At 49.1% G+C, this 26853-nt stretch overlaps 1 protein-coding gene across 1 annotated transcript; it reads left to right on the forward strand.

The window, feature by feature from the left end:
* The first annotated feature begins 106 nt into the window (after positions 1 to 106).
* SLCO4A1 (solute carrier organic anion transporter family member 4A1) lies at positions 107 to 26853 on the forward strand. Its single transcript, XM_040079982.2, has 12 exons — positions 107 to 158; positions 12317 to 13295; positions 14502 to 14592; positions 15493 to 15614; positions 15910 to 16021; positions 20357 to 20511; positions 21182 to 21377; positions 21950 to 22115; positions 22695 to 22867; positions 23229 to 23293; positions 23767 to 23915; positions 24712 to 26853. The coding sequence occupies exons 2-12, from the start codon at positions 12470 to 12472 to the stop codon at positions 24859 to 24861; spliced, it is 2205 nt and encodes a 734-aa protein (XP_039935916.1). The 5' UTR covers positions 107 to 158; positions 12317 to 12469; the 3' UTR covers positions 24862 to 26853.

The raw sequence follows: 26853 nt of genomic DNA on the forward strand, positions 1-26853 counted from the left end.
GGCCTCGGTTTCCCCCCCATTGGCCGGGCCGGCGGCGGCGTTCCCGGCGATTGGAGGAGGTGTCCGTCCGTCAGGGCGCTGCCCGCCCCGGCCCCGGCCCCGCGCCCGAGCGCCCAGCGGAGGCGGCGGAGCGCGGGCAGCGGCGGCGGCGGCGGCAGGTAACGGGCACCGGGCATGGCACCGGGCACGGCACCGGGCGTGGCACCGGGCAGGGGCTGCGGGGAGGGATGCGGGACCGGGGGACGCCCGGGAGAGCCTCCCCAGCTCGGCAGGACCCGCCGGGCGGTGCCCGAGCGAGCAGCCCCCAGGGGATGGGCGCGGGGGATGCGGAGCTCACGGGGGGCTCGGCCGGGGCTCAGCCCGTTCTCTGGTGCCCACAGCGCGGGGTCCGTGCCGGGAACAGGCCGGTGGATGTCACGGGGGGAAAGTCACCGGCATGGCCCGAGTGACAGGTTTTCTGCTTTGCGATGGTTTGCGGGGATGCTGCAAGGCTGGGTCGCTGCCTGGAGCTGTGCTCCGACTGAATCACTGCGGTTTGGGGTTTTCCTTATAGCGTGACCGTGTCTTTTAGTGGAAAATTTAAAAGATGCTGTGAAAAGACAGAAAGTAAAGAAAGGTAGTAAAGCGGCGTGGCAGGGTCCTTACAACAAGAAAAAAAATGTTACATTAATGGTAAGTTAATCTCTGCTTCACGGGAACAGAGCTGAAGTTAGTAGCGGGCAGGATGCTGGGTGGAATCAGAGCAGTTTAGTTACTTGCTCTATATTACTTTTATAACTCATATGTTCAGATGATACAAATCAAAAGCTGCCATAATAAAACCATGTTTTCAACTCTGACAGCCTAAAAAGTACAAGTGGATCTTAATCACATGAGTTTGTTGCATTAACATTTTATTACCATTTTATAGGCTGTTTGATTTTACCAGGCAATACAGTACAAACCTGATGTTATCCCTGCCTGGCAGCTCTTTATATATATATATTTCTGGGCTCTTACTTTTTGTAGTGCCACTTGTTTGGAAAAACACACATTAAAATAGCATTTGAGGCAGAAATGAACACAAAGGAGATCTTTAGAAAAGTGTGTCAGAGCGCTTGCAAACGTGAGAAAGGATGAAACTGACAGGGGAGCGGGTTACTCAAATAATGAAAAGGAAAAAAAAAAAAATGCAGCTATTTATATGCAAAGAGGTCTGGCTTGCAAACTGCCAAAAGTGGTCGGAAACTGAAGCAGCAGCTCTGTGCGCTGGGCGGGCTGGGGGGGACAGATCAGAGCCGCCTGCCCCGCCAGGACTCCATCAGAGCCCTGCGGTGAGTGAAGAGCGTGGTCAGGGGTCACAAGTGCCACCTGGAGCCCTGGGAAATGGCCACTCCACTGATATTCCCTTAAATTCTCCTGCCCATGGGGAAAACCTGCTCGGTGACAGTGGCAGAAACAGAAGTGTGACCCTGGGATGAGGGATGAGACCCTGCGAGTGTCGGATGTTCTTTGCCGGTGAAACCAGGAACCTAAGCAAGTACTCGCTCGAAGTCTTTGCAGAGATTAGAGATTTGCAGGCAAGGGAGAAGATGGGATCAGCCACTAACAAAAGAAATACCCACCGGCTTAGGGAGATCAGCATCCAGCTGCTCGGTGCCTCATGACTGCAAACTCCTGCAGGCAGTTTTAATCTTTTTTTGTGCATGTCTTTGCAGCACGGAGCATGCTGGGGAGGATCCTGCCCTCCCTTTTGGGGCTTTACACCCCACAGTAGCAGGGAATCATGGCTCCGTTTTATGCTGCTCATTTTGTTCAGTCCACCCCAAAAAGCATCACTGAGCACTTGTTTTGCTTTTCTTTATTTTAACTGCGTGTACTGAGCCCAAAACCCTGCCTTTGCACAGATGAAGGTGCTCATAAGCAGGACACCATACATTCTGCTTTACCATTTCAGGTTTTTGTCTTCCTCACGTGGTTCCTTGAGGTGCTGCCTGTAAGTTGATTATTCAGAGCCTGGGACATTTGTGTCTTGCATAATCACAGTGAAGGGTGGAAAAGTTTTGCAAGACTCCGCACCCACGGAACAGAGCTGGCAGCTTTTTGCTGGTGGGTTAGTGAGATGCTGGGCATGATTTCAGGGGAAAGGTTCCCCCTTTGGATTTTGTGCTTAGTGAATTGAGGTCACTGTGTTAAGGCAACGTGTAAGAGCTACCAACCACACACTGCCTGTTACAGCTGTGAGCAGCCCTGAAATGCACGGGCCTGGGTTTCTCTGGCACCCTGAAGGGTGCTGTCTTGCCCCAGCACAGTTAAAAACTGCTTTGTCTTGGGCTGGTGAGGGGCTTTTCCTCGCGCAGAGAAGCAGAATTTGGGAGCTGTAGCAGCCCAGAGCGTGGCACAGGCAGGATCAGGGGCTTTGTCCGCAGGGTCGGTGGCAGCGTGGCTCCCCCTGCACCTGTCCCCAGCTCTCCCAGCCCTCTCTGGCTGTGGGATCTCCTCTCCTGCAGCCTCTCTCCCTTTTCAAAACTGATTTACTGCTAGACCTCCCCTCCACAGAATTAGTTTTGTTCCATCTCGGCCTTGAGTGACCTGCTGGGGCGCGAGCGCGGGCGCTGGACGGCGGCGTTGGAGAACAAAGAGTTCCTGCACGCACGTTCCGGGGAGCATGCCGCCAGAGAGGTCAGAGACTCATCTGGTGCGTGAATCCCAGACAAAAGCATCCATCCTGCTTCAGTAGATGGCATAAGTGGTTGTAGACAAGTGCTCAGAGAGGGCCACTAACTTCAGTGGGTTTTATGTCAGAGCTCTCTCTAGTACAGGAGGAGAGCATGTGAAGTGTTTAATATTAGCAGAGCTGTGTTGTTCTAACCTTAAAACTCTCTTCAGGCGGAAGTACCCCTGAACCTGGGGTTCTGCAATGTTGCTGCTGCCAAAAATAGTGTCATTGCACCTCCAGACTGTAAATGAGCTTGAGCAGTGGGCATGTGTGAGCACTGGGAAATACTCTGCTTATTCTGGTTCACCTTATTCAGCAAAGTGCTGAGCATTTCCAGCAGCTCTTGAAATTCCTGGAGCAGTGAAGTCGCCTTTCTTCTCTTGTGCTATTTCACTGACATCTGTAGAGTTACAATAAAACTGAGTTTAATTGCTATTGTTAATGGCATGTTGCTGTATGGCATCAATAATCTTCAGTCACTGGAACTCCCAGAGCTGGGCTTGGTTGTTTCAAGGAAAAAAGTGAAATGCTGACAAGCTTTGTTTAACTGTGGCTGATGGTTTGAAGGAGTTAGGAAGTCATTTTCATGTTGAGAAGGCAAGATCAAACACTTTTCTCCCCAAAAATACTTCGATTTTTTAATATTCTGGCTGAAAAAACACCCAAAGAAAAACACCCAAAGAAGCTGTCATTTTTATAGCTTCATATTTGTCAATTCAAGTGCTTTGGATATCCTCTGTGATAAGAGTTTATTTTTCTAGATAAGATTAAGAGATAAAACAAAAAAAAAAAAATAGATTCTAGAGTTTTGATAAATGGTAGCCACCCATGACACAGAAATAAAAAAGTTCCCAAAATATCTGAAGGACTTGAGCTCTTTGAGACTTTTTTTTCTCTCATAGCTTCTCCTTGAAAAACTGCCTCAATCTTTTATAGCTTGCCGTATTCCAAATAAATCAGATTTGAAATTTTAATTCAATATTCTCTTGCTTTAAAAGCCCCGTAGGAAACAGAATCTCAGCCAGTCGGAGCAGTGAGGAGGCTGCTCTGCCTTGCCTGGGCTGGAAGGGTTTGCCCAGGGCAGATGCTGTGGAGCTTCATGTTAGCATAAGAATTCCCAGAAAAAAAAAAAGGGATTTCCTCAAAGTGCTTTCAGAGCTACTTTATGGTCTCCTTGGATTGCTGGAGTGAATTCAGTCGCTGAGGATTTAGATCTTCGAGCCAGATGTGGGTCTTGCTTATAGCAGAATCAGCCTTTTTTCTGGAGTGCCCATATAACCCTGAGTAACCTGTGATTCCTGTAGTGTTGCATATTCTCCTCTTACTCGGCAGTAAACCTTGAAAAGAGTTTAATTCGGAAAAACTGAATTAAAAGGAGTCAAAGGTAGGTAGCCAGGCTGTGATACACTGATTACCTGTCTCCAATATTCTTGCTTTCAAATAATTTAAATTTTGAAATTCTGCTTTTTTTCAAGAGGCAATAAAAAGAGTTTATCTGCTATCACGAATCAACCAATTTTTTGTTCCCTTGAATTCCCTGTTGCTTTCTTGGAGCGATCTTGAGAGCCCTGCTCAGATGCCTTGTGTGAACAAACAGCGTCCTGGTTTAGCAGCAATGATCAGAACCATCATTTCTCAGGGAACTCGGGTCAGACTCAGTCCTCAGTGACCTCCTGGAGCCGATGGCCAAGGTTATTCTGCTGCGTCCATTTCTCGTGCTCTGGGGGCTGTAGGATGTGAGCAGCTGCTTACCAAGGAAAGTAGAAAAGTTCCGGAGCCAGAAATGGAAACCCCCCTACGCTGCTGCATGGAAGTGGGAATCCCTTGAAGGCAGATGCAGATTTCCAAGTAAATCCATCCTCCAGCAGCTGCTGCCCGAGGCTGTGACTCCTGGTGCACGAGAAAGGGGAGGGTGCAAGGCAGAGCGTGTCACCCCACTGCTCATGGCCAGCAAACCCCTCCGAATCCAGCAGATCTTTGGGGTCGACAGTGGGAACATTCTATTCCTGTTTATTCCTTTATCTCAGGAAGAGACACCATTTGGCACCAATTTGCAGCTGGGATGGGCTGCTGGCCTGGGTGAGCGCTGTCAGATGAAGGATGTGCCAGCCTGCAAGAGGGGCAGCCTGCAGAGCCTGTGGTGCTTGCAGGGAGTGTGCACTCGCCTCTGAATGCCTCTTTCTCTGTCCCTTGGTGTGGATATTGATGTGTGTGTGTGTGGAATTGCTGTTTCATACCGAGCTGGGGTTCTCAGAGAGGCCTCCTGGCGCTGAAGGATTTGGCTCAGCATTTTTCCACCTCTCCTGAGCAGGGGGGATTTTTATTTATTTATTTATTTAGAGGCATCCAGCCATGGGAGAAGCCAGCAGCCACGGAGAGCACAGCCAGGATGCACCTGCCCATTTACAGCCCCTTGTGCTTTGTGGCCATGCTTGAGGTTTTCAGTGCTTTCTGCATGAGATGTTGCTGCACCCTCTGTTGGAACCTGCAGTACAAGGAGCTGCCATTGGAATGAATCTGAGGTTTCTAAGGGAAGTAGCATGGCAGGTTGGCTTCTTCCCACCATTCCTTGGTGGCAGTGGTCAGCAGCCCTGCGTGCTGCCACCGTGCTGATCTCCTGCTGTGCCCCAATTCCCCTTTGGCCCTGAGTTCCTGCCTTTCACCTCGGAGCTGCTCTGATTTTTGGTTGTGGTGCTGGGATTTTGCATCAGAGAATGAAGAGAAGTCATCCCTTTGAACGTGTTCATCATTTCCTCTCGATGACACAGATAGGGATCTGCCCTCTTCAAAGAAATCCCCCAATATACCACAGCCTATCCAGATCTAGGGTATTGCATGAGAAGATGCAAATTATCTCCAAGCTGACATGCTGTTTATCTAAAAGTATGAAATAGAATGAAGTGTGGTGCCTGTTTAGCTCATCTTTAGGGGATGGATGGGGATTACTTGGTATCAGGAAACTTAGAGGCTGCAGATGCCATGTCAGAAGTCTTACAACCATGTTGAGCCTGTGCCAGTGCTGAACCAAATTCCCTGTGCCACATCAGCCTTGTGCTGAATGGGTTAATTTTGCACCATCTGGCTTTGTTCTAGATCAAATATTGTTTCTGTTGTGGTAGCCAACATGAGGGCAGAATAAGCTCGGAGTAATATCCTCAGCTAATCCAACAGAAATATGATTATGTACCTGTTCCTTTTCCAGATCATACCTGCAATAAAGGGTGATTTAGCAACACAGAATCGTCCTTGTGGAGCCAGGGGAGAAGGCTGGGTGTGGAGCACTTCTGCTGGGAATGCAGGCTCTGACAGCTGGGGTTCTTCAGCCTGGAGAAAATATGGCTCTGAGGAGACTTTAGAGCCCCTTCCAGTGCCTAAAGGAAGCTGAAGAAGGAATTTTTGCAGGGACATGGAGTGATAGGACAAGTGAGAACAGCTTCGAACTGAAAGAAAGTCGTTTTAGGTTAGATATTAGGAAGGAATTTGTCCCTGTGTGGGCGCTGAGGCTCTGGCACAGGTTACCCAGAGAGCCTGTGGCTGCTCCATCTCGGGAACTGTCCAAGGCCAGTCTGGAGGGGGCTCTGAGCACCCTGGGACAGTGGAAGATGTCCCTGCCCATGAGCAGACACTGGATGGTCTCTGAGGGCCCTTCCAACTCAAACCATTCTGTGATTCTTTGACTTGAGGGCTGTGGGTAACCTGAATGTGATGATCACCTTGCAACAGAGACACAGATTAGGTACTTAGCTTTAAACAAGTCATTATGAGACAAAAAATTGCAGTCCTAGTGCAGAATGGCTTCCTAGGGAGTCACCTGAGACACAAAAATGGAGGTGATTTAAGTTTGCATTTTGCACGCCGCAGTGACCTCCAAGGTGCTAATCTGAGGTGAACCAAAGCAGAACAGCTGGAGTTCTACTGCATTTTGAAGTGTTGCACATTTCAAGCAGCGAGTTCGTTTAAGTGCTGTCTGGGAAGCTCTGCTGTTCCCCTGCTTGGCAGGAATCTCAAGACTAATACCTGAGAGGATTAGGGAGCATCGCTGGATGTTAAGCAAGATCCAGGCTAAGCGGTGTGCACCGGTGAGCTCATGCTCCTGCGGCTGTTTGGGGAAGCTGGTATTTGCTGATCTAGAAAAAACAAGTGGGTTTGTGGGGAAATGCCCTTCCCTCAGCTGAATCCTTGCTGTGTGTCTCTTGTGCTCCCACCTGGCTCCGCGTTTCCACCTGCCTGTGCTCACTGCAGTGGTGAGTGTTGCAGGAGATGCTGATGAGCAGCAAGTTTCTTTTTCTGTGATGATTTTAGCTCTTCTAACGTGCTCCACTGAGCTCTGTGTTGTCATGTTGGACATGAATGAGTGGGTATCCAGCCCACCAACACAGGGCTGAGCTGGAGAATTTGTCATAGAAAGCTCAAGCTAAAGCCTGTCCTTGGCTGGTAGAGCAAAATGACCTTGTGGTACCTGATTTTCCCCAGAAAGTCCCCTTAGTGCAGAGAAGAGGAGTTGGAAGGCAATTGTGCCTCAGGAAAAAGTGAAGTTCTAGGTGGTTTCATGGTAACATTCCCACTGGTTTTCCTTTTCGTTTCTACCTTCACATTGATCAAACCATAAGGATAAAAAAGTGTTAAGTGCCTGTAATCCATGGTAGATGTCAACGTTATTGAAATGCATCTATTCTGAACACAACATCCTTGAGGTGTGTAACACAGGATGTTGCATTTTTTTTTTCATTTTTGTTGCTTCTATCTTTAGAAGCACCAGAGGATCACGTGTCTCACGTTCTTTATTTGGGTTTTGCTCACTTTGTTTGATTTCTTACATCATAAAGGATTTGCCTGAGTCTGCATCTTCTGCTTGGAAACAAAGAAGGGACAGCTGCAGGAGCTAACTGGTAATCCATGGGAAGAGCTGACCAGCGGCTCATGCAGAAAGTGTGCTGAATAGAGAACATTCTTTAAAGGGTTGCAAGAATCCAAATGATGGAAAATAACACCATGCAGGGCTAGGGGCTGGGAAAATGCTGGTGGTATATCTGGAAACACCCAGCTCCCTGGGCAGTGACAGTGATGGAGAGCACAGTGCTGTGCCAGTGTGGAAGCCTTCCCAGCACTGGCCAAATGTATGGGTAGGAAAAAGACATTAAAGCAAGAGTGGCATTAGGGAGGGGGAGTTAGGAATTATAGCATAAAAGACCCTTTTGTCTGTTTGATCTGTGCTATGGCAAAAAGCAGTGTCCGGGTTAAATCTGCTCCTTATGTTGGCACTGCAAGTTTTTAAAGAAGGTCTGAGGCAGCTGCAGCCAATTGTATTTGCACAGATAAGCTGGAACAAGTAAATAGACTCAGAAAATCTGGCTAGATTTATCTTCAAAGCATTTTCAAGCAGCTAATTGAAAATTATCCAAGCCACCTTCCTGATTTCTTGCATATGATTGCAATAATTTCCCGGTGAATGGAAAACACTTGGAAAACATACAAAGGGTTTGTGAGTGCTAAGCTCTGCTATTTGGAATTCATGTAATTATAAATATGTCCTTGTTCATGTGATAATTCAAAGCCAGTTTCTGCTGCTCTCTTCCATGCTTCGGGCTCCAGTAGGGCTAATCATGTAAGAGCAGGTCTCTGACATGAGGGGTGGCTCAGGATATTCCTTTTGCCCCCCATTCCTAGGAACTTCCTCCCTCATCCTCTGTCTGTCCCTGCAGCGCTGATGGTGAGCACAGCATTCTGTGCACGGTCAGCTGGCTGCTCTCTGGCTGAGTTTCTCATTCCTGAAACTTTTCCATGCCTGCAGGATCATGCTGTTCCCACAGGAATTGCTCACCAGAGGCTCCAGTCTAGTCCTGGTGCCAGTCCCACAACAGCAGCATCCTCTGTGTTGCTGATCCAAAGGGATGCTTTTTAAAAGTGGCCTAAAAATGTAAGGTGTGAGCTGGGTGAAGATCCTCAGCAGCCAGGAAAACCATTCAGTGTTACTCAGAACAACTCACTCATCCCATTCTTGCTTTTATCTCCCTTGCACTGAACCAGTGCCCTAAGGACAAGCCCTTTTCACAAGATTGGGACATGGATTTATCTCACTTCTGGGAGGTTTCCCCACTCCTAAAGCAGCCAGTGGATTACTCTTGATCCATATGGTGTTTATCAGCCATGAGAGAAGGAGTGCTGCTAATCCTCTGAAGCCAAACTCTCCGAGGAAAACTCAAGTGTGTGTTACCAAGAGGAGTTAAATGGACAAACCCAGATGAATTTATCCCTTGCTGCAGTAATATGAGCTTGGTACTTGGATGTGAGCTTTCCCAGATTCTAAGTACTTGATCAGTAAGTCCAGGCTCACACACATTGAGAGAAATAAAAATAGAGGAGACCCAGAGGAAAATGAAGGAGACCCATCACAGCCACTGAGCGTCACCTGGGGCCGCTCCTCTTCTGTTTGCAGTAACTTCCTGGTCATTTTTAATCCCTTACCCCTGTTCTTTAGGAAATATCTCCATATATGCAATAGAATTGAAAAAAGCGCTAAGTCTGCTCATAAACTGTGCTCAGCTGTGGGAAGAAGAAGTTATGTGTAGATGTTATTTGCCACAATAATACCATATAAAAGTCAAAAACTGTAACGTGGAAGGGAAGATTAACTATTATTGGGCATGTTTCAGCAAATGGGATTATTTTGCATGTCAGTTATGAGTTAATTTGCAACATTAATCTCATCGCAGTCCTTGGCAGAAATACAAAATGTTTTTAATTGGTCCTATGACTCTTTAAATGATCACCTGATGAAAAGCTTGTAAGTTTTACTATTGATTTAATGCTAAATATTATGGGGGGGCTGGGGGAAGTCTTTACAGATTTCATCAGGAAATACAAATCATATGCTCTCATTGCCTCCCTACTTCTGCTGTGTTGACTCGACGATGTTGGCACTCTGGAAGCCAGCTGTATAGTGGGGGAAAAAAATAGAAATCTTGCAGCAAAATGAGGAAATCTATGGCAGAGAGATAATAGCATTGGGACTGATTCAGTGTAAGCAAGAAATCACCCGCTGAGTCATTAAAAACAGAGATGAATGGGAGGCAATAAATGGATGGCTCGGAAGAATATGAATGATTAGGAAGTGCATGAAGTTGCTTGGGTTTTTTTCCCCTGAAGATTATATTTTGTCCTCTAAAGTGGCATATGGCTCCTGTGAAAGCTGATACCCACAGTGAACGTGTCACAGCCAATTTATAAATACTTCAAGAGATGCCAAGCAGCTTGGGGGACAGCACAGAGCAGGAGTGGGCTCCCTGCCCACGGCACCTGGGCACGAGTTATCAGCCCAGGTCCACTGGGACATGTACAGGAGGGGGGTATTGGGGCTGAGAAGGCTCCTGGGTGGGGGGAAACATCTGCTGCCTGGAGGAAAGGCTGGCTGCTCTCCTGGAAGTGTTTCACCCTGTTTGCTGTTAACTCTCACTAAGAGCGGCAAGAGTTGAAGGGGGGATGATGTGGTCACCTGGGTCTGGTGGCCCAGACTGCTGCCACCCAGGAAATTAAACCTTTAATGGAGAGCTGTAATCTCTTTCCTGACTCATGAAATACCAAAATATCAATATAAATTCATGAGGTATCAAAGGAGAGATCCCAGTGTTTAAAGGAGTGTTTCCTCCAGGGTGAAGCTGGGCCAGTTTGGGAGCTCTCGGCTCCTGCTTGCCTATCAAGTAATAACAGAGATGTGCTTTTTCTGTCTGCTGAAATCAGTGAGAGCAAAATCAATCCCCAGCCAAGAAACCTTCTTTACATGTGCAGTCAAGTGTAACATCAGACAGGAGTCTGATACAAGTCTGATAGGAGGAGGAGGGTGCAGCTGCAGTCCTGGCTGCTGTGCAAGGAGGCGTTTGATTTACATGAGTATGAACCAGTCCGCCCCTTAGAGCCTGATTCAGCACCTAATAATCACTCCTGACTTTAACAGAGTGCTAAGGCAGGCTTATTTATTGCTTCCAATATTGCATCCAAAGATGAGAAACAAATTTAGAGCTGTAAGAGTCATAAGAACACTGGAGAGGCAGAAAAAGTGGAAAAAATAGAGCCTTGCACCAAGGCATCATTTTTTTTTTTGTGCCAGCACATTACAGCAGTCTGTCTCTGCAGCAAAATTTCAAGCCCTGCAGTCAGTTTTTGCATTTACACTTCACACATCAAAGTTACCTGGCTGTCCTCAGCCAGCTGAGGTAGGAGTCACCTGGGGGAATCCAGCGTGGAGCTGCAAGGCAGCGCCCTCCTGCCCGCCAGGCTCACCTGCCCTGCACTGTCATCAGTGGATCCAATCCCTGCTGGAATCCAGACCTCGAAATAGGAAATGGTCCATGCTCTCTGCTCCCCAGACAGTGTAATTAGGATAAAATTATGTGCTAATGAAAGTTGGACCTCATTTGTTTAACCTACTTTAAGGACCAGATGTGTTGTAGCACTACTAACATAAATGTTTAACATTTGGTAGCACACGTGGGATGTCCTCTGCCCTTCTGGGGTGGGAGCAGCACCTTGGTGCTGCTCTGAGCATCACCTTCTGCCCAGTCCTCCTGCCCCAGTGCCTGCGAGACCTGCTGGTGCAGAGAAGCACATCTGCTTTGCAAATGACAATCACTTTTTTACAGCAACACACAGATAAGTATTAAAATCTTCACCAAAGGCTGCAATATTCCCAAGGTACAGCCATCTGAACATAGTTCATTTTAACAGGGAAAAAAAATGCCCTTTTTCCCTCTGCCATGCTGGTGAGGCTGTCATCTCAGGGAGAACATTTTTGTGGGGGCCTCTCCAACAGATACTGGCAAAATTATTGGGAGTTACAGGATGCTTTGAGGATGCTCTCGAATAAAACAGTTCTCGCCTAGCATTTGTTGCATATTTAAGACCGGTATTCAAGGAAGAACCATTTATAGTTCAGCCAAGGCATTTAAGGAAAAACACTCTTGGCTGCTGGCAGGGTCAGGTGCTGCAATGCACAGGAACAGGGTGAAAGAAGGCAGTCTGCATTGGTAATCAGGTTAGAGTCAGCTGCCTCTGCCCTCCAGCCTGCTCTGAAATGGCATGTAGTCTAATTAGTTATAGAAAGGATTTTACTGAATAGTTGTAAACAGATCTGAGGGCTTGGAATAAAATCAATCTGACTGTGGAAACTTTTCAGGATAATTATAAACTGTTATTGGCAGAGTGTGAAAGAGAGACCAAAGGACTTGTAGCAGTGGGAAACTTGTAGCTGTGTGGGCTGTTCTCTGCAGGGGGAAGAAGGGGGATAGAGGTTGTGGGGGTCTCACCAGGTCTTTATCAGAGGAGGGATAAGGGGCTTCAGTCAGTGGTGCCTTAGAGGTGCTTTTCTTTTCAGGCTCTTGAATGTTTTGTTCTTTCCTGTAAAGTCAGTGATGCCCTGACACCTGAAGTACCAACACATCCCATGGTGGAAAGCACCAGATGATCACGTGAACTGCGCAGTGAAATGCTTATACTTATTTAAAAAAAAAAAAAAAAAAAAAAAAAAAAAAAAAAAAAAAAAAAGAAAGAAAGAAAAAAAGAAGAATATTTGAGGAGTTTGGGCATGGTTTTATATAAAGGCATGTAAAAATTCTCTTTGCACAGATCAGAATGGTCTTGGCTCAGACCTTTGCCATCTCCCTACTGAAGTAAGTGCTGCAAATTGCATCTTCTGCACAGGCTGGTCCTCGCTGCCCCACAGAGCCACCCTGGCCACCAGCCCACCTCAATCTGCCACTGGACTCCACATTCCCGTTCATGGCAATGCCCCAGAACTCCACCAGAGAAAATGGCTTTTGTTTCCCTCAGCCCCTCGACTTCTCCTGCCCATCCGCTGGTCCCGGCGAGGCGTGCCGGCCGTTCGGCGCGCTGGGTGGGAGGGATGGCTGCAGCACCCCCCTGAGCAACGGCATCGCATCCTCGGGGGCTCCCAGCCCCTCCGACTCCTGTGCCGAGCCCCTCTGCACGCCCACCCCGGCAGAGGAGACAACGCCGTTCCAAGAAGGGATTAAATACGTGTCTGCCGAAAGCGAGGAACTGGCCTGCGGCTGGGGGGGGGTCACCCCCAGCTGCTTGCAGCTCTGCAACACATCCAAAGGGGTCTTGTTCTTCCTCTGCGTGGCCTCCTTCCTGCAGGGCATGACGGTGAACGGCTTCATCAACACCGTCATCACCTCCATCGAGCGCCGCTTCGACCTGCGCAGTTACCAGAGCGGGCTGATCGCCAGCTCCTACGACATCGCCGCCTGCGTCTGCCTGACCTTTGTCAGCTACTTTGGGGGCAACGGCCACAAGCCCCGCTGGCTGGGCTGGGGGGTGCTGGTCATGGGCTTGGGCTCCCTGCTCTTCGCCCTGCCCCACTTCACCACGGGGCACTACGAGGCGCGCTCGGCAGCCCAGGTGGGCGTCTGTGGGGGCAACCAGAGCCTGCCCTGCTCCCAGGCTGCCTCCAGCCTCTCCGGATACAGGTTTGTCTTCATGCTGGGGCAGTTCCTGCACGGGATGGGAGCCACGCCGCTCTACACGCTCGGCGTCACCTACTTAGATGAAAACGTCAAGACCAACTACTCCCCTGTGTACATTGGTGAGTGGGGCTGAAGGGGCAGCTCCAGCCCTTTAGAAGAAGGGTGATGGGAGGGAGAGGTGATGGTCCCTCTGCCTTGGCCAGCCCACACTGGGAGCGCCTCTCCCGACACTGCTCAGCCTTTTGTTCCTCTTGAGGAGCGAGGTGGAAATCAGAGGGACGTGGCAGCTCTTGGGGAGGTTTTGATTATTTACCCAGAGGAGGATGTGAGCTCGGTTGGGTGTTTTTCCTCCCTCAGCTGGTGCCCTGTAGATGGGGAGTGCCTCCTGCTCCTGGCACGGGGCCAGCCTGTGTGGCATTAGCATCATTGGCAGACAGCCGTGAGGCCATACCCCCATCCGTGCAAGGGGGCATAGAATAACAGCACGGTCTGGGTGCAAAAGGACCTTTAAAGGTCATCTAGTCCAATGAGAAGGGACACCTTCAACTCGATCAGGTAGCTCAGAGACCCATCCAATCTGGCCTTGAACGGTTCAATGGATGGAACATCCACCACCAGTGTTTTTTCACCATCATTTATATCTAATCTAAATCTTTAGATCACCATCCCTTCAGGCCTCAGTGCAGCAGGGACGGTCACTGGGCTGCTCAGCTACTGCTGGTGCAAAGCGCAGCCAAGAGAAGAGGCTCAGCTCACCCCACCTTATCACTGGCCACTCAGCAACTGCCAAACACAGTCCTGTTGGTGAAAATGCCAAAAGGGTGATCTTTCAGTAATTTCACAAAGTTACCAGTCTGCCCACACCGTATCAGAAGGCTGTGTAATGTGGGAAGGAGATCAGAAGATCATCAAGTTGATGATCTTTCCATGTGTTTTGGTTTAAACAGCAAACTGAAATAAGCGCCAGTGGTGCTGTGTTCAGTGTAGACTTTTCCTGTTGTCAGTGGGGTGGGAATCCTGCTGCTCATTGCTGTGGCAGTCAGGATGTGGCAGTGGTATCAGCTGCATCCCTGCTAAATATGGTTTATTTCTAAAACAATTTTGCCTGCCCCATGCTATAAAACTTCCCAGGTTGGATGCAAAAGCTTCCCTGGAATAGAAAGCGTGAGAAGAAAATGTTGGAGTGATCTGGCTTTGTGTCTTGGTGGTTTAGGGGGAAGGGTGTGAGGCAGCCAGAGGCTGAGCATCCTGCATCCAGGAGGGAATCGGGCTGGGGATCCCTGGCTGACATGCTGCTGTCTAACACGACTTGTTTTCCCTTTCAGCTGTTTTCTACACTGCTGCAATCCTTGGGCCTGCAGCGGGTTATCTGGTAGGAGGAATGTTTCTAAATATTTATACTGAAATTGGCAGAGAGTAAGTCGTTAAAAAAAAAAAATCTTGTTCCTTTCCCTTTCTGCTCTGTGTTTCCTTTGGGGTAGAAAAAATAATGACAATGATCTGGAGCAATGAGCTGGTGGCTGGGTGGAAGTGTGCCTGGGGTGTTGGGTGGTGTGTCTGCAGGTGGGGAGGCTGGAAGGGTGGTTTGCATTAGTGCTGCTGCTGGAGGGAAATTGCTGACAAACCTGTCAGCTTAAATCCTTCCTCACGCTGCACTGCCTGCGTTAATGAGGCTGCGAGCAGCAGGTGAATTTTTTGAATGAGTTCCCTGATAGGCAGTGCTCCCAGCAGTGCTGCTCACCCTCCCAGTCATCCCACCAGGATGCTTAGTCCCTCCTTGCTTTGTAATATTTGTAATTTATTCTTGTTTCCTCACAAGCTCTTTGGTAGATCATAGAATCACAGAATGCTTTGGGTTGGAAGGGACCTTAATGATCATCCAGTTCCCACCCCTCTGCCGTCGGCAGGGACACCATTCACTCAACCAGATGAACGGATTAGAAAGGGAGAATGGGTTTCCAGGGGAAGAAATGGCTTATTTCCACTGATTTTCTTGTAAAGGGTGTTTTTTGGGGTGGAACAAGGATCTTGGCAACGCTCAAAGCGCAGTTGAAAAGGAGCGGGGTGAATGTGCAAACCCAAGATCAAATGAAAACGAAGTGGTGTGATTTCCTGGGCTCTGGTGAGGCAGTGCTGTGCTGAGGCAGGAGGGATGGTGGACATGTCATCCCCACCAGATCCCCCAGTTTCCTTGGCTGTCATCCCCCGTGTCCCCCTGTCCCCTGCCAGCCTCAGGGAGAGGCGCGCGGAGCTGCCCCGCTCCGTCTCCAACCACCGCCTCTCTCCCTTGTGTCCCTTGGGCTTCTCTTCTTGCAGGACCGACATGGCCCCCGAGAACACGCTGTGGGTGGGGGCCTGGTGGATCGGCTTCCTGGGGGCCGGAGCTGCCTCCCTCCTCATCTCCATCCCCATCCTGGGCTACCCCCAGCGCCTCCCAGGTACGGCTCCTCCGCTCGGGAGCCGGGGCTGCGCCGTGCTCCCGCTTGCCCTGGGGCTTCCATCCTTGTGCTCGTGTGTAGCTGGGCACGTGGGAGCAAAGGAAGAGCTTTCCTGTGTTTAGGCTGCAATTCCTAGATGGATTTCACCCCTCTGGGCTTTCCTTCTGCCTCTGTCGCAGCTGTGGGTGGAGGGAGGATGTCACCTTGCGTTTTCCCCCTGCGAACCCACGGCTTCGGTAGCGCCCGCCATCCCATGCCTGACGCGCTCCTCGTTCCCTTTGCCCCTCGTTTTCAGGATCCCAGCGCTACATCGTGATGAGGGTGTCAGAGGCTCACCAGCTGAAGGATGGGAGCCACAAGAAAGCGTCGGATCCGGACTTTGGGAAAACAGTGAAAGATCTGCCTCGGTGAGAACACCACCCCACGCAGAGGTTAGGGAGCCCTCCACAGAGAGGAGAGGGTAATGGGCCCAGGCTGAGCTTCCTTTCAGCCCTGCCAGCTCAAAGGTTTTGCTCATCTTCAAGCAGTGACACTTTCGTGCCGAAGAGGTGTCAAAGTCAAGGTCCTGTCAAGGTCTGGGAGCTGTTGGTAGAGAGAACTGTAGAGAGTTCTAGAACTAGAACCGGTGCTGGGGATCACGTAGGGGAGCAGGGCACAAGGGGCCGGTCCCATCTGGGTTTCCAGAAGCTCGTGTCCACCTGCAGTCCTGTGCCACACGCTTGAGCTGTTGCTGAGAGTGGCTTGATGCCAAGCTTTAGGTGATGGGAGATGCCCAGGCGTTGCCAGCTCCCTCCCTCTCCCCAGCAGCACTACTGCATTATTTCTGCCTGTCTGCTTCTGCCTGGCCTCACCTGGCCCAATTGCGTGTTTCCAACAGCTCCTCCTCCCCAGCCCCTCGGGGCTTTATTCCTTTCCTCTATTTTTGCTTGTGTTAGATCCCTGTTTTGTCATTTTTAATGAGAAACGAGATGAAACAGGCCCTGTGATTCTCACAGCTCCATTCCAAACCCAGGGAACAAGATATACCACACTGTAACTTTCAGTTCCCTTTCTCTTTTTTTCTTGGTTTCCTTTTTTCTCTTTTGCCTTCACATCTTTCAGCCACCTTTTATGTATTACTACTTCTTATCTCTCCAGCAAGGCAGTGACACAGCAACTTGCTTAATCCTGAGCTGCTGCTCAGGTCTGTGATGGGAACAAAGCAGGGGCCAAAATGAAATGTGGTCTTTTGACCACAGATTTTTGTTACGGATTTTTGAAATATTTTATGATTTTTTTTTTTGTTGTGTTTAAATGGAGGGCAGGGAGAGAGGTGCTGCTTTATTTTTTGCTCGGGGTTAGCTGGCATGGAGGCTCTGGATCTTGCAGAGATACTTGGATATTAATTCCTTTTGGAGCACGCAGTCAATAAGGGGATTCTTCTATTTTTTTTTTTTTTTTTTTTTAATTATTTCTCTGAGGACCGTTTTTAGGGAGGAGATTTTATCCATGTGCGATGGCTGCTCCCTGCAAAGGCAAACCCCAGGCTGCTGCCAACAATCGCTTCTGTGCTTTAGTTGTGGTCTTTGTTGTGCTGGCAGAGGAGGATGGAGGCAGGTGCTCAGAACAGGAGTTTTCAGCACCAGTCGAGCTGTGCTGTGTCAACACGACAACTCACACCCATCTGAAATTCTTGGAGACTTTGTAGGAAGTTTACCAGGGGTTAAGGCAGTTTTATGAAGAATATTACATTGAACAGATTTCAGTGCTGTTATTAAATGGCATTCTTGACCGGGTGCCATTTTCCGAGGTCATGGCTTGTTCTCCTCACGGAAATTGAATTCATAACCTGCATTTAAATAACGATAAGGCTGGGACTAAAACCAGCACAAATGGGGCAGCAGAGAGGGATGAAATTCAGTGGTTGATGCTTTTCTTGCTTGTCTGGAACAAAGCTCCCACTGTTTCTGCTGTCTGACAGCAGGAACAGAGACAATCCTCCTCCAGGAGCATCTCTCACATCTCGTTTCTGAATAACAAATACACAAAGGTGGGAACTTGTATCAGACAATTCAGACCAGTCCAGCGTGGATTGACAGCAGGAACCCAACAGACTTTTGTGTTCCCTGGTTTTGATTAATAAAAGGGAAGTGCCTTCAAGGCTTTCTGCTCTGGAAACTTGCATTAAAGAGGAGATCCCATCTGTGCAGGCAGCTTTCAGGAACACGTGGACCAGGCTGGAGGGTGAGGCCAAAGGACACTGACTGTTCCTTCTGTGTTGGTCAGGGATCGTGTGCCACACATTTTCTCACAGTGTGGGCAGTAACAGTCTCAGAAAGATAAGCAGAAGTAGTGATGAAATAAAATACTGTTCCGAGCCATCAGGTCCTTTCTAAGTGAGGTTAATGAATTGCTGCATTCACAGTGCTGCCTGAGCAAGAGCTTACAGGAATGCAGCCCATACAGCCTAATCCTCTGCCCTGGAGACACTTGTGTCTTAACTCTTGGCTTGAAAAGGCCTGCTAAAACAGCATTTTCCTTCCTCTGCTTCCATATGATTGCTCTCATGGAGTAACCCCTCCTGTCAGAGCAGAGGGGCTCAAAGGGATGCTGTGTAGAGCTGTACCAAGAGGTGCAGGGTGGAGTTTGTGAGGATCACTCCCTGGCCTGGCAAGCCCTGATCTTCAGTGCGAGGAGCTGTGGTCAATATTTCACTGATCACTCCTGGATTAGGTGCAGGGTGGGACTCCTGTTTCATTCATGCCTTTTCTGCAGCTTCCCCCACCGCAAAGGGAGGTTGGTTTATGTTCCTGTGGGATGCACGTGGTGCTCTCTGTTCCCTTGGTGCTGGCATTTTGTGTCACTTTGTGCTGGAAAGACCCCCATTCACATGCTGTAAAACTGTGTAAATATCCATTTATTAATGACTCATTAGCTTGTGTCTGTGCTCTGGTGCAGTCTGGGGTGTGCTGGCCATGCCAGTGTTTTGCAGAGGAGCAGGCTCTGATCATACAAGTGATCCCAACTACTCAGAGAACCATTATGTGAGAAAGAGTTCCTGAATGTGCCCATGTCAGTAAAACCTTGGAGGGTCAGCTTTTTTAGGTGGTGGGATTCTTCTCAGTGCAGTGCTGGGCCTCCCGAAATCCCTTTGGCTGCTGAGCACTGCCAAGGCTATTGTAAAGTTAGGTGATTTCTGGGTGTGTTTAAAGACCTACTGATGTAGTAAAAAGGTTTTTGTTGTCTTTGATAGGGTTTTATGTGCCATAGCTCCTCATAACTACATCCCGTGTCTTCAGATAGATTAAATTAAGTGAGTAAATCCTTATTCCTGGTGCTGAAAGGAGTTCCTTTGCATTTTCCTACTTGCAAGTCCAGCCTGTAACTTTTGGGCAGAGGGCAGAGTCACACTAGTGCCAGGGAGCAACTCTTGTCTGTAAAAAGGTGAAGGCACTGTCTGTTTTCTGCGTCAGCCACAAGCATTTTCTCACTAAAATGTTAGGCTTTTGAATGTTAGGCTTCCAAATTCAGCACAATCAAAAAGATCTGGAAAATAAAATAGTACATTAAACTAATCCCAGGAGCTAGGCAGTGTAAAGCCCCCTGTAATCAAAGTGTAGGAATGTGTGGTATTTCTGTCTTTCAGCTTCTTTGTTCTTTTGATGTAATGAAATTCTCCACTTGATGTGAGTAAAGTTGCATAAATCTGACTCTGAGCCTCAGCACGTCTCTCCCTTGCTTGTACCAGGACAGGTTTTCTCTGATCTCACATTTCCACCAGAGCAGGAGGCAGTGGCTGTGCCTTTCTGCTCAGTGAGCATCCTGTGGCATCGCTCTTGCAGGATTTGTGCCCATCCCAGAAGTGGGAAAACCTGTGGCACTGCTCTGAGCTTGGCTAGAGGGAAGTCACGGGGCAGAATTTGGAGCTTGCTACAAAACATCCCCTGCAAAGCAATCTCAGTCCTCTTAGTCCAATATCCGAGATAGTGAGAGATAATTGAGACCATTCCCTGTGCTCAAGGGCCTTTCTGTGTCTCAGGGCTGGAATTGTTGCTGGATCTCCATATAAATGACACATGGCAATTTTTCAGGCATATCTGCAGCTCTCTCCTAAATCCCAGTGGGTCAAAATAAAATGGAGTTACTCAATTTATACATTAAGCTTCAAGTAAAACTGGGCTTAGATTGTGGCAGAAGGATTGCTTTCTGATTTTCAGGTGTCTTGGAGGTGTTTCCTCCATACAGAAAGGCTTGCTTGGTATTTCCTCTGAGTTACAAATCATCCATGGTTATCAGAGGTTGTTATTGTTCTGAGAGTGTGGCTGCACAAGTAACGGGTGTATGTGAAGGTGTAGCACAAGTTTGCTCCAGGCTGAGTCAGGAGTCCCAAGATACCTGCACTAACAGGCACTAATAAAACCTTGAAATGGTGGAGGTTTGGTGAGAAGTAATATCCTCTCAGTACTGCCCCATTTAAAAAGAGAGAGTACTCAGCCTGACCCTAAATGTTGGCAGATTACTGCTGAAATCATCCGTGTGGGAGTCGTGGGTGCCCTTAGTGTGAGTTAAATCACTCACATACACTCTTTGTGTCACTGACTGGAAAAGCTCTTTCAAACCCCAATAAGCTTCCTTTTGGTGTTTTTTTCTTTGATGATGGGATGCTGGCCTCATCTTGCATGTGATCCTTCTGAGTTAGAAGACCCGAAATCAAAATGTGCCTGAAATCAGTGATTCAATTCCAATATATTTGTCCTTCCCAGGTCAGTGCTGCTCCTTCTGAAGAACCCCACCTTCATCTTCCTCTGCTTAGCGGGAGCAACCGAAGCGACCCTCATTGCTGGGATGTCCACGTTTGGACCCAAATTCCTGGAGTCTCAGTTTAGTTTAAGTGCCTCTGAAGCTGCCACCTTTTTTGGTAAGGAAACCACGTTTTTGCAACGTTTTCCCATTTTGCCAATAAATAGAAGAGCACTTGTAGCTCGTTTAGAATGGAGACAGATGCTTTGCAGTTTAATTATGGACTGGTTATCCTCTTCAGCTGTTAGATGGGATCATTTCCTATCGGCACACCTACACCCAGTGCATTTCCAGAGCTGCATCTACTGACATCAGGAGGAAGTGTGTCACTTCTGTAGCCATCTGTTACCCTCTAGAGGAAGGCAAAATGGTTGTAATTCCTCCTAGTGCATCACCAGGAAACACGGGCTGAACGTTTCCTCTGAGGAGGGATGTCGGAGCTGGAGGGGAGGTTTTGTCAGCATCCCGAGGATCCTCACCTAAGCGCCATGACAAAGACCAAGGAGTAATGTCCAACAAGCATCAGCACTTACGATGTGCTCCTCAGAGAGTCACTTTTAAGATCTCTGGGTAGGAAAAGCTGCCTTACCAGGCTCATGTCACATTCCCTGAGCTGTTAGAGAGGACCACCCGCTACAGCAACATCCACTGAACTCCCGCCAAGAAGCCACACAGAAAACAAGGGGTCATTTGTATGCAAAATACACAGCAATCAGTGTATTCAAACCCGAAAACTCCTTGCTGACATTTCTAAACTCACCTGTGGGTTTTTCCCTCCTCTTTTTCAGGTTATCTGGTCGTGCCAGCCGGAGGGGGAGGCACATTCCTGGGAGGATTCCTCGTGAACAAATTTAAACTGCGCTGTTCGGGAATCATCAAGTTGTGTTTGCTTTGCACAGTGTCAAGTCTGCTGGCCATATTCGTCTTTTTTATCCACTGCCCCAACATGCCCATGGCAGGAGTAACCCAGATGTACGATGGAAGGTAACAGCAGCCACCCTGTCTGTCTGTCTGTCTGTCTGTCTGTCTGTCCTGAGGGGCTCTGCTCAGCACAGAAGGGTAACTCGAACACAGTGCTGGTGGCAGTCGTGTGTGGATGTGTTGGGGGTGCAGGTTGGTGTCTGGTCAGTCCTGCAAGCAGGTAGCGAGGGTGAGACACAGAAAATAGATGTCCTGAGTTTTGCAGTGAGATGGAGTTTATGGGAGAGACTCTCTAGTTAGTCAGGGAGGGAAGATCAGCAGCAGCAGCAGAACGGGAGGTGCTCCCCTCCTCAGCTGCCTTTGCAGCAGCCCCCATCTCTATCCAGTGGGATAAACTGGACCAAAAGTGGGAATCTCTCTGAATGGAAGTGTCACCCTAAGAGCTGGTCACTTAAAATCCCTTGGTGGTTGTGGCAGAGACAGCTCCAGGGCATGGTTAAAATTTGGTGGGATGAAAGCCTTCCTGATCCTGGCTTTATGCTCCTTGGGGATCCATCACAGCTCTCACTGTCCCTTCCTCTCCCCATTTCCTCCTGTAAAGTGCTGCTCACTGACTGCTCCTGTGTTTCCCTCAGTGCTTTGCCAGCTGGGCACCTCAACCTGACAGCAGCCTGCAATGCCCAGTGTGGCTGCTTGCAGGAGACCTACAGCCCTGTCTGTGGCACTGATGACATCATGTACTACTCCCCGTGCCATGCCGGCTGCAGGAGGGTGTCTGAAAACCTCAGGAATGGCAGGAAGGTAGGTCTGGAAGCACTGAGGATGAACAGGGTGGTGGCAACATCTCTGGAGTGAAAAGGTTTGAGCTTTGGTGCAAATCAGTGTAAAATCAGCCAGGGCAGGGTGGATGCTCTCAGGTACCACGTGAGATGAAGGCAGGAAGGTACTCTGAGGTCACCCTGCTTTGCTTCTCTCCTTGGATCCAATCATCTTTGCCTCATTCTGGGTCAGACTGTGCTGAAATCCATGGAAAATCACCCAGGCGGGCAGGGAGCTTGGTGAGCACTTGATTTCTGTCCTAGTGCTCATTTTGGGTCTTGAGTGGACATGATGCTCCTCCTCATCCTTCCAGCATGTTGCTCCTGGAGTCAAAGGCTTAGGAAGGGTAGAGGTGATACTCAGCTGCCTGGCAGAGTTAATTTCCCTTGCTTAATTGACCTGTTTGAAAACAGAGGTGTGTCAAAAATGCAGCTTGATTTCCACTCCATTCTGGGAAGTCTAACCAGCTGCTTTCTGCCTGCCCTGAAGTTCTTGTTTTTAAAGCTTTGACTGTCACCACGCTCCCCTCAGCAGAGCCCCCAACCAGCCTTTCTTTCCCAGGTCTACCACGGGTGTAGCTGTGTTGACAAAGCCCTCCTGCCTGGCTCTGGCAATGCAGAGGCAGGGAAATGCACCTCCTCCTGTGCCAAAAAGCCTTTGCTCCTGTGCTTCATGTTCGTGGTCATCCTCTTCACCTTCCTGAGCAGCATTCCTGCCCTGACTGCCACTCTGAGGTAAGCAGGGGATGGCCTCGCCCTCTGCCAGCACTGCCAGAAGCCTCAATATCCTCCTCTCTGCTTTATCCAAGCACGGGAAAGGTGTGATGTAAACCACTGAGTTAGTGGCAGCCTGGAGACATCAGGACTAATTCCTGTCCCAGTCTAGCTGGGAAAGGAAATTTCAGATTGGGAGCTTTGTCCTCTGACGTGGGATGCACACATTTACAGCAGGGGTGGGGGGACATTGCACTGGGGTGATCCTGAATCTCCAGAGGGGATGGGGGTCCCAGGCGTGCTGGACTCGAGGACCTGGAGCTGTGAAGCAGGGAGGGGCACCCTGGCAGTGTTTTTAAACAAACCCCTTTTTTTCCCCCAGGTGTGTTTCTGACAGACAAAGGTCCTTTGCACTCGGGATCCAGTGGATTGTGGTACGAACACTAGGTATGGAGCAGAGGGAATTTGCACACCAGAATGCTCTGGTGGTTCTGGGGGGTGTGTGCCAAGCTGTCACCCAAGAGTGAAACACACTGGGTTTGGAAAAGAAGGGAGTGGGACACAAACACTGCTGAAAAGGAGGATGCTTTCTTTCATTCAGTGTCATCCAGGACAACCTAATTCCCTTTGCATGTGATTTGCAGACTGAATGGAGGGTTCTGTAACACGTCACAGGTGACACAGGTTCAATGTCCTGCCAATGTGCCCTTCTTTTAAGGAAAAGGAGCAGAGGTGTTGAAGTTCCTCTGAGTGTCTTCTGGCTCTCATATCTTGAAATTCAGCATATTTTTGATGCCTGGTGGCTCTGGATGCTGCAGGATGAGTTCTCTGATCATGGTATCAGCACAGCCTGGTGCTTCTCTGCACGGGCCGGTGTGTAAGTGCTGCCCAGACTGAGGGTGCTCTCTCTCTGCCCACAGGAGGCATCCCTGGCCCCATTGCCTTTGGATCCATGATTGATAAATCCTGCCTGCTCTGGCAGGACCAGTGTGGTGAGCAGGGCTCCTGCTACGTTTACCAGAACTCAGCCATGAGCCGATACACCCTCGTCGCTGGACTGGTCTACAAGGTGAGGCTGCTGCTTAGCTCCGCTCCCTGATAAAGCAGCCAGGTCTTTAGGACACTAAAGACTCTGAGAGTCCTGCTCTGGGAAAGAATTTTACAGAATTGGGTTGCCCTGATCTGGCCCACCCCCAGACGAAATTAAATTTTCACACAGGAAATTTCTCAGGGAAGGCAAAAGCCGCGTTTGTTTCCCATCAGTTAATGATGCTCCAGACCCCATCATTCTGTTAAATTCCCATTATTTTCTGGCCTTACAGCTTCTATTGCACCATGTGAAATTCCTCCTTCCAACAGCAACCAAAGTGATTCTTGCTAGAAATAGAGTAAAATATCTAAGTGCCGTGTATTAGTGAGAATGGGGGATGGCATTGTGGGCAGCTGTAAATAACCATTCCCCAGTCACTGCTAGAAAATAAGAGAGCTTAGAGCTGTGGGTTTTATTTATTTAGCAAAAACCCAACATTTTAACTGCTCCCAAACAAGCACTTGCCCTAGATAGTAGTGTTTAGCAGCTGCTGTGAAAAAGAGGTTTTCAAAAGCCTTCCAGCAAAAAGCTGAGGTAGTGTGGGCTCATGCAGCACTGTGCTCCAGCTGTCCGTGTGGGGCTGAACTTTTCCAAATTCCCATTGCAATGGGGCTGGCTAAATTCAGATTTTTTACCCCCTCTGGCTCTGTGTGTTGTTCTGGTTCTCAGGCTGGCCACCATCTCCTCCTCCCCAAAGCTTGGTCAGCCGAGATGTGGGGTGGGCACCTGCTTTTGGGGGAGAGCAGACAGTGATGGGGTGTCTCCATGGCTGCAGGTCCTCGGGACAACCTTCTTTGTAGTGGCCTGTTTACTCTACAAGCCCCCACCCCCGGAGTCAGCCCCAGGCAGCTCGGATGCATCCGAAAATGGCACCGGTGACCTCCAGGAGCACAAGCCTCCACTGCCTGCTGAAGAGGATATATAGTGCTGTCCACATGCAAGTGACTTTCTCAGCCTCAGAAGTACCAGGAGAAGACATTATGCAGTCTCCCAAGGGGTTTTTAAATCAATAGTAATATTTTAAAATTTTTATTCTTTTTTTTTTTTTTTTTTTTTTAGCTGGAGATAAATAATTTAATTAACCACTGGTGTGCTTTGCTATTTTCTTAACGGCAGAAGCACATCTAAAGTTGTGCGCTGGTGCCACGTGCAGTTATTTAATGTTATTTAAAGAAAGGGCTACTGTAGCTTTATTCTGTGTCTGTGACAAGCCAGGACCATGTTCTCCACTCGTGGAAGTAATCACTGGTAACTCCAATGGAGCATGTGGGGTTTAAACCACCAGAGGATGTGGGGTAACTGTATTGAATATCTCAATTGTAAAGCCAACTGTAGCAAAACTCCTGCTGGGGCTTCCCAAGCCTGGGAGGAGCGGTGCTGTCCTGCAGTCTGCACTGCAGAGGGGTCAGCTGGCCCTTGAACTGCTGCATGCAAAGCAGACAGCCCTGGCAGTGTCCTCCTCCTTGCCATGACACGCAGAATCACTCTGTTCAGGAACAGCTTCCCTCGTTATGCAAGTTCCTATTCCTGGGAGAGGAGATTTGATTAGCAAATCCATCCCTACACTATGGGCAGCCACTCCCAGAGCGGCTGAGCACTGTACACTCACTGCCTCACTCATTGCAGGGTTCACACCGTGGTGACGCTTCATTTTTTAAATTATTTGTGTTGTTTAAAAGTGATGCCTTTTGTAATGTACCGTGCAAAACTTGAACTTCTTGCTGTTTGCCGGGCGTGGGAAGACGTGAGGTATAGATCTATGCAATGTTTCTCTTGGGTTGTTCTGTAAAGACAGTGGGTTTGGGTAAATGGAAAGGTTGGAGTGAATTTAGTTTGTCTCTAGACCAGTAGCCTGAGGGATGGGTCTGCCTTGTGGAAGGGGGTGCTGGCTTGTAACTGTCCTGCTTGCAAGGAGAGAGGGCAGCGTTCCCAAAATGACCTTTGAATGTGCTCTTGCAATATGGATCAGGACCTTTCTGAGGGGCAGGAGTGGAACTGGGGCATTTCCCTCTCAGTGCAGGTCAGGCCGGGTCAGTGCTTGCTGTGCCAGTGTTTGCACAGCCACATGATCCAGGTGCATCCCCAGGGGAGGCTGTGGCCAGCCCCTGGAACGCTGCATTGTGTAACCGTGCTCGCAGGGGACGGGACCTGCATCACTGAGCTGCACAACTGGGGCTCCCTTTGTGCCAGCTCCCACTCGGAATTACTTTGTAGATTTTTTTGTGTATTTTGTGTATTTATGCTTTCGCAAATGGACACAGGATGGGCATTTGCTTCCTTCGTTAGCAAAGGACTGACTCAGTGAGCCCGTTGCAGACAGGGATGGTGGTGCTGGGAGTGTGGTCGATATTCAGGTCCATGGAGGAAAGCAGCTTCTTCCACCAAAGCCACATGGTGACCTCCCTGCTTCCAAAGCCCTTATTTCCCATCCCCTGTCCAGTGCTGGGACAGACCGTGCAGCCCCTGCCCCGTCCCTGAAGCGCTCAGTGTCAGGCTGGGTGGGCTTTCCAGCAAACCCCTCTAGCTGAAGATGTCTCTGCCCACAGCAGGGGATTGAAACAAAATCATCTCTGAGGTCCCTCCCAACCCAACCCATTCCATGATTCTGTTTCACTCTCTAGTAACTGCTGGAAAAACTTAAAGAGATAAGGGCGAGACGGATGGTGGCTTTTGGCTGCTCGTGGATGGGCAGCTGGTGCAGCTTTGATGGGCACAGTGTGCAGGAGACCCCTGGTTTTTTAGGGAGGCAGGATTAATCCCACTGCTGCAGGGTTTAACCCCAACACTGCCCCAACACCTCCACATGGGTTTGGAGCCACCTGCAAACACGAGCCTGTCTCCAGGCCTTGCCCTTCCCAGCTTAGACACCTTGGGTACAAGCAGGAATCTTAGATGAGGAAATGCATGAATGTATTTT

This window comes from Hirundo rustica, chromosome 16 (assembly GCF_015227805.2).
Source record: "Hirundo rustica isolate bHirRus1 chromosome 16, bHirRus1.pri.v3, whole genome shotgun sequence".
Lineage (NCBI taxonomy): Eukaryota > Metazoa > Chordata > Aves > Passeriformes > Hirundinidae > Hirundo > Hirundo rustica.

Bases quoted from the DNA above. Each gene is read 5' to 3' on its own strand.
- SLCO4A1 (XM_040079982.2), top strand. From the start codon at position 12,470: ATGGCAATGCCCCAGAACTCCACCAGAGAAAATGGCTTTTGTTTCCCT. The intron at 14,593-15,492 runs GTAAGTCGTTAA...CTCTTCTTGCAG, and splicing joins TATACTGAAATTGGCAGAGA to GACCGACATGGCCCCCGAGA. The intron at 20,512-21,181 runs GTAAGGAAACCA...CCTCTTTTTCAG, and splicing joins TGAAGCTGCCACCTTTTTTG to GTTATCTGGTCGTGCCAGCC.